This window comes from Littorina saxatilis, unplaced genomic scaffold (genome assembly GCF_037325665.1).
Source record: "Littorina saxatilis isolate snail1 unplaced genomic scaffold, US_GU_Lsax_2.0 scaffold_3395, whole genome shotgun sequence".
Lineage (NCBI taxonomy): Eukaryota > Metazoa > Mollusca > Gastropoda > Littorinimorpha > Littorinidae > Littorina > Littorina saxatilis.
Window position 1 is genome coordinate 1 of NW_027126202.1, and position 6,922 is coordinate 6,922.

The 6,922-nt window shown below is 42.1% G+C and overlaps 1 protein-coding gene across 1 annotated transcript; it reads right to left on the reverse strand.

Moving 5' to 3' along the window:
• Window positions 1-607: 607 nt before the first annotated feature.
• LOC138954653 (uncharacterized) lies at window positions 608-6,911 on the reverse strand. The gene is made up of 6 exons (XM_070326444.1): window positions 6,633-6,911; window positions 6,118-6,248; window positions 5,478-5,661; window positions 2,684-2,950; window positions 2,040-2,309; window positions 608-1,188 (listed from the first exon to the last, which is right to left on the reverse strand). Exons 1-6 carry the CDS (start codon window positions 6,871-6,873, stop codon window positions 1,034-1,036), a joined length of 1,248 nt encoding a protein of 415 aa, XP_070182545.1. The 5' UTR covers window positions 6,874-6,911; the 3' UTR covers window positions 608-1,033.
• Between the last annotated feature and the right edge of the window lie 11 nt (window positions 6,912-6,922).

The following is a 6,922-nucleotide window of genomic DNA, read 5'->3' on the forward strand; positions in this document are numbered from 1 at the left end:
AGAGAGAGAGAGAGAGAGAGAGAGAGAGAGGGGGGATGAGCGATAGAGAGAGAGAGAGAGAGAGAGAGAGAGAGAGACAGACAGACAGACAGACAGACAGACAGACAGACAGAGAGACAGAGACAGAGACAGATAGACAGACAAACAGACAGACAGACCGACAGGCAGCCATAAATACAGACAGAGAGAAAGACAGACATATGCTTTAGTTGGAATGACACAAAAACGGTTGTAAAAACTAACAACATGTACACCGACTAAATAAGGCTATTTCAGCCAATGTAAATAATTGAACATTAACTCCTTGTGCATGTTTAAGCATTTGTTATGGTAAACAAAATACAGGCTAACATGTGCCAGTACGATACGATTAATATTTATTTATCAAAGATGCCGAAACACACGATTACAGGGAACATCTAACATCGACAGTAGACATAGCGATTGTTCCTGTACAACCTCGTCTTTCTGTTGTTTTTCAGGTAGTTTGAACATAATGGGCCAGTATGTAAGAGTTGAGGTTAGAGACTTTAATACCGGATCAACTGCATTATCAATGATTCTCTTCACGTCAGTGATTCCTGTATACCGGACATGGTCATTTTTTTTGTTTTGTTTTTTGCTTAACGCCCAGCCGACCACGAAGGGCCATATCAGGGCGGTGCTGCTTTGACATATAACGTGCGCCACACACAAGACAGAAGTCGCAGCACAGGCTTCATATCTCACCCAGTCACATTATTCTGACACCGGACCAACCAGTCCTAGCACTAACCCCATATTGCCAGACGCCAGGCGGAGCAGCCACTAGATTGCCAATTTTAAAGTCTTATGTATGACCCGGCCGGGGTTCGAACCCACGACCTCCCGATCACGGGGCGGACGCCTTACCACTAGGCCACCCGTGCCGGTCACATGGTCATTAAAACAACGCAAACCAACCCATACCAAGCCAAAAATACTCCGTTAAAGATGCATATGAACTTGACATTGTTGACAAGTAAATGTAGACATATTACTATTATAATATATGTCATAACTGGCATGCACAATTTTCTCGAGAGAAAGTATGCTCACGTTTCCGTTTGACAATAATGATGACGACGACGATGATAGTGCCGATGACAAGTGCAGCGACCACTCCTCCCGCCACGGATGCCAGCGATAAACCTTCATTTTGGTTAAGATCTGTCAAACAGTTGGTGTTGTGCTATACTTGAGCGCGTACATATGTGTGCCATACAACGAAAAGCTAAACTCACACAAACAACCCAACACCTCCACTAAAATCTCCATCACAACCGCCAGCAAAGTATAACAAAAGCACAGAGAACAAAAAATGATGTGTGTGCACGGCATTGACACGGGTGTGCATAATATATTTATGTCCCAGGTGCAATGCTGTTAAAATGTTTTGTATACTCTCCCCCCTCCCCTCCCCCTACCATTACCACATTCGACAACTTGATTTTGTTTGTAAGCTGGCGTTTATCTTGTCTTTTTAATATAGAAGATCTAACTGTTTGCACTTGACCACACGTCTGCTCTTCTTACAAAAAGAAATTCCTCCGAGGTAGGAAAAACACCCCCGTTGGTCAAAGGGAAATAACCATTCTCACTGCCACCAACTGAGAAGGTTATTTCCCTTTGACCATTAATATGTCCCTCTATACGTCCTTGTAGAATCTTAATCCACCAATAACTCCCTAACCGTGTGTTTGACTGGTCCCAATTTTTGTAAGGACCGTCTCAGGAATGTATAGAACCTGTTCACCAAGTTTGGCGACGATCGGTCCGTTCATTCTTGAGATCTATATGCGCACACAAACACACAAACACATCGACCGAATCCTATACACACCCCTATACCGGGGGTGTAATAAATATGTAACTATCGAATAAACAATTAAATATATACTCAGCCAATTCAGGAAAGAATGAAAACACTCCTATACATTATCATACTTCTCTGTTAGCGTTTACTATTACAGTTCACCATATTGCGATTTCTATCTTCAAAACATTGTTGGCCTACTCACTTGCAGCAGGAGGCGTGTATGCAGCGGATGTTGTCAATGACGGAATTTCTGAATTGTAAGCCGTGCACGTAACTTCTGTTACTTGCATCAATGTTCCTGTTGACACTTCGCATGTGCTGACAAGAGAGGTCATGTCCAAGGTCACACAGGGAACACTCCAGCTGAAATTGGCTGAGGGGTAAACTTCATCTGATGTGCAGGTCAAAGTTAAAGTTGCTGTCATATTGGTACGATTTATCTGCGAAGTCACATTCGCAGAGGTTGGTCCATCTGACATGACAAACAACAAAATGTGATGAATGTAAACATTTACGGGACTTACTGTCTTTCTACGTTTGACATAGACAGCGACACACACACACACACACACACACACACACACACACACACACACACACACACACACACACACACACACACACACACACACACACACACACACACTGTGACACACACACACACACACACACATACATACACACACACACACACACATATACACACACATACACACACATACTGTGACACACACACACACACACACACACACACACACACACACACACACACACACACACACACACACACACACACACACATACGGACACGTTAACTACTGTCCCATCCTTTCCCCTCAAACTTACAAGCAACAAGAAGCACATAGTTGAGGGTTTTAGTAAGATCGGCCGTCGGTCCCCATTCAGAGCGGCAAGTGTATTCTGTTCCATTCAACCCTTTGTTGACGTTGCTGATGTTTAGCACTGAAGAATTGTCATCATTAAGCCACGTTATCAAGGCCGGGGGTGACCCCCGTTCAGTTTTCGCGTGATGACATTTGCATTCCAGACTTGATCCTTCAGCTACGATAACAGGACATATCTGTGGCTCCAGTTGTAAATCTCCAGGTTTTTCTATGGACATAAAATAAAGCATTCACATATAAACCTCATACATTAACAAATCTGTACAGCTTTTTCCTTGAGGTTAATTGCTTATTGTTGTAATCGGATTAGAACAAGTAAAGCGACATGTGTGCATCATACCCTATAGCGTCAAGTACGAAAGCAAGTGGTTTATCTAAACTTAGAATGTTGGTTTATGTTATTTATCCCCCCCTCTGCTTCTTTCTCTCTGTAAACTTGTAGGGCTAGTTATTTTTCGGTAACTTACCCAACAACCAAAATCACTTACCCAACAACGGGCCTGAATCCTCGATAGCTCATGGGTAGAGACTGTACACATTGTGGATCTACTTTTTGCGACTCAAAAGTTCAGAACACTCTAATGTACAAAATATACATTTCTGGAGCAAACAATACAACCATACCGTATTTAAACCAGCAACTACAGACTTGAACACATGAATCTCCATATAAAATCCATGAGTTTGGTTGTTTTCTGAATTCAGATCTGCCGTGCATAATCGTTTATCGCTAGCAAGATTCCAAGGAAAAGTAACTCTCATACTTTGTCTAGCGACACGAGTAGTTCCCCTTCCAGATTTCGGCTGCACCGACAAGACTGCAATCCGACGGTCAGTTTTCAACAATATTTCATTTTATAAACAGATCACACGCAATCAATTGCAAACATTTAATCAACGTAAAGAACATGCAGCGGTTTCATACACTATTTTGCCCCAGAAAACTAAACTTCATACAGTTTTTAACGTTGGAACACGGGTGTAAAACTTCGTCTGCTAGTCACATTCGAAGAAAGAACATTTCCTGAGCGATACCAAAACATGAACAGAACACACACTATCTGCCTTTACCGCCACAGCAGAATGACAACATAACTGTGTACTTGATTTTAGTTCAAAACATGGAAACTGACAAGAAGTGTTAACAAAATTGAATGATTTGCACGGAACTATACAACCGCGCATTAATCGATCGCCTGCGCAGGTAGACTGGTTGGGTGAATATGATTCGATCAAACTTTCGCACAAAAACTCCTCTTTTCTTTGAATAACTGAAGAAAGGAGGGATAAAGAGGTTACATACCTCGTCTCAGTGATTATCAAAAATAATGGTCTCAGTTCGCGGTCATGAAAAAGCTCGCTGAAGCTCGCATTTTTCATGATCCGCTAACTTCGACCATTATTTTTGATAATCACTGAGACTCGGCATGTAACCTCTACGTATTTCCGCTTGTAGAACTAGTCACTCAGAAGATTTGTTTATAGTGTTGCTATATAATTACAAAATGTTATCTTTACGGCCATCTAAGGTGGGTCTGAGAGACACTGACACGTGAACAATTTAAGGGCTTATCTGCTGTTTAATCAACGGTAAGTTGCACTCTTCAAGCTTCAGTAAGGAAAATAATCGCGCATTGACAAACCAAGATAAACTGAGCAAACACAAATTGCACCCATTGTTGTACCCCAACTAAAACATTCATTCCCGTGTTATTTTATTCCAACTTTATATAACTTTTACAAACGAGAAGAACGAACAATCATGTATTCATCCAGAACAGGTTGTTTTGTTTTGCTATCTTGCGTATCTCTTGTGTTATGTCATTTCTACTCATGCAGGTTTCTAAGCTCGGCCGCACCTGGTGGGTTCAGGTGTGTGTATTTTTCAGATTACTCTCCCTTCGTTACACGCACGCACACGAAAAATAACATGTCAGAGTTCGGTTGGTTATGGAGATACAGACATAGATCGAGTAAGTGAGAGAGAGATTGACTGACTGAACTTTATTTCACATGAATTAAAATGTAAAGCTAGGTCTGGGACGAACCCGCTCACACAACACAGATCTGTCAACACTATCAATGTATGCTAAAACATAAACACTTAAACAGTACAAGTTAAATACAAACACCAACATACATACGTTACAGATGATGATGATGATGATGATGATGATGATGATGATGATGATGATGATGATAATGATGATGATGATGATGATGATGATGATGATAATGATGACGCAGGCCTTAAAAACATAACATGCATAATAACAATTATGGAAAATATGGGAAAAAACATTACGCATGTAAAAAACGCAAGGCACAATGAAGAACACAAAATGATGAGGATTTCAACATAACTGCAGCATAGTCTACACACTTGACAATCAAATACTCAAAACTGTCTATACTCACAGCGTAGTTAGGGGTGTGGGATGTTGGGAATATGAACAGATATTTCAAAACTTTTCTGTGACTTGAAACAGTGATGGCAGTGAATTCCAAATTGATGCACCCGAAAAAGCAAGACTTGTCTTATAAAGGTCTATTCGTGGAATTGGTAGAATGAAGTTAGCAGATCCATATTCTGTCGGTAGCTCTCTTAAATAGTTAATCTTTTGAAATACAGAGAAAGAGAGAGAGAGAGAGAGGGAGAGAGAGAGAGAGAGAGAGAGAGAGAGAGAGAGAGAGAGAGAGAGAGAGAGAGAGAGAGAGAGAGAGAGCGCACTGACCCAAAGAGACGTTGCCAACATAAAGTAGCCGTTCACCACCGGGCAAGACGATCAGCTCCAGGTGATGCACACCATCGGATGCATTCAAGGGCAAGGATACAGTGCATGTCCCATTGTAGTATTGTCTCCCATCGCTTCCCAGAAATGAAAATAAAGTTGGTATCGTCGGGTGAAAAATTTCTCTCTGGAATTAAGAAGTTCGTGTTTGTAATGCAGTAGCAACAAAATATACGTCTTTGTCAGAAAAGCTACTCCTAAACTCCACTGTTCAAATTTGGTAAGACACAAAAGAATGTCCAGGTGTGTGGGTTTTGTTTCGGAGAAGAAGGAGGGAGAGAGAGAGAGTGTGTGTATCAATGCAAGGATACAATGCACACACACATACACAGACACGCTCACACATACACACACACATACACAGACACGCTCACACATATACACACACACACACACACACACACACACACACACACACACACACACACACACACATACACACACGTACACGCACGCGCGCGCCCACTCAGACAGGCGCACCCCCCATCCCCCCCCCCCACACACATACCCACGCACATACCAACAGGCCTGCCACCACCACCACCACCACGACAATCACCACCACCACGGGAGCGCTACGTACCAAAGCCGGGTCAGTGACACGCCACCAGCAGACGACATCGTTGTAGGAATCATAGATTTTGTTGATCATAATGGTCCCAAGAAGATTCCAGCTACTCAGCGATACGTTAGGCTTGCTCCCTTCTGCAGGATCTAGTTCAGATCAAATCTTGAATCTTAGCCTGATAATCGACGTAAATTATGTAATGTGAGTTCATATTCTTTTGAAAAGCAACACAAAAAGCTAGAACAGCAAAGACAACTGCAAGAACACAAACAACACAGATAGAGACATCGACTGCAAAGTTAAATTGAATCATCAAGCTTGAACTAGTTTAGCAATGACGTTATGAATAATCGCAATCCACCGCGTCCCCACCTTCAAAATCAACAGGGGCAACTCAGGAAGAAATCAACAAAACAAAATAAATGTATCGTGCAAACTTGTGCTACAACATGTTAATGGTAGTCGTTACCACACTCACTGTGGAAGTGAGCAAACTAATATTTTTGGAAGACAAGGACGCCAGTACTCACAGACAACACGAATTTTGCAGGAATCCCACTTGTCACCATCACGTCTAATACAGGTTAGCAGTTTGTTGACAAACTTGTGTCTGGTGTAATTGTTGATAGTCAGCCGTCCAAGAGATGCATTCCGCTCAAAATTTATGTCGCTGTCAATGGCTATGCATTCGTATTCGCTAGAATACGAGTTTTTCCTGCAATATGCGATCTGGATTGGTGATCCTGTGACGTCAGTTATTGTCCAGTTCATGTCTTCCCAGGACTGAAGACCTTCACACAGTATTGCTGCCGGTGGCTGC

Excerpts from the sequence above, each read along its gene's own strand:
- LOC138954653 (XM_070326444.1), bottom strand. The coding sequence starts at position 6,873 with ATGAACTGGACAATAACTGACGTCACAGGATCACCAATCCAGATCGCA. Across the intron at positions 6,249-6,632 it reads CTGCAAAATTCGTGTTGTCT|ATCCTGCAGAAGGGAGCAAG; the intron begins GTGAGTACTGGC and ends GATCTGAACTAG. Across the intron at positions 2,310-2,683 it reads CTATGTGCTTCTTGTTGCTT|ATGGACCAACCTCTGCGAAT; the intron begins GTAAGTTTGAGG and ends TTGTCATGTCAG.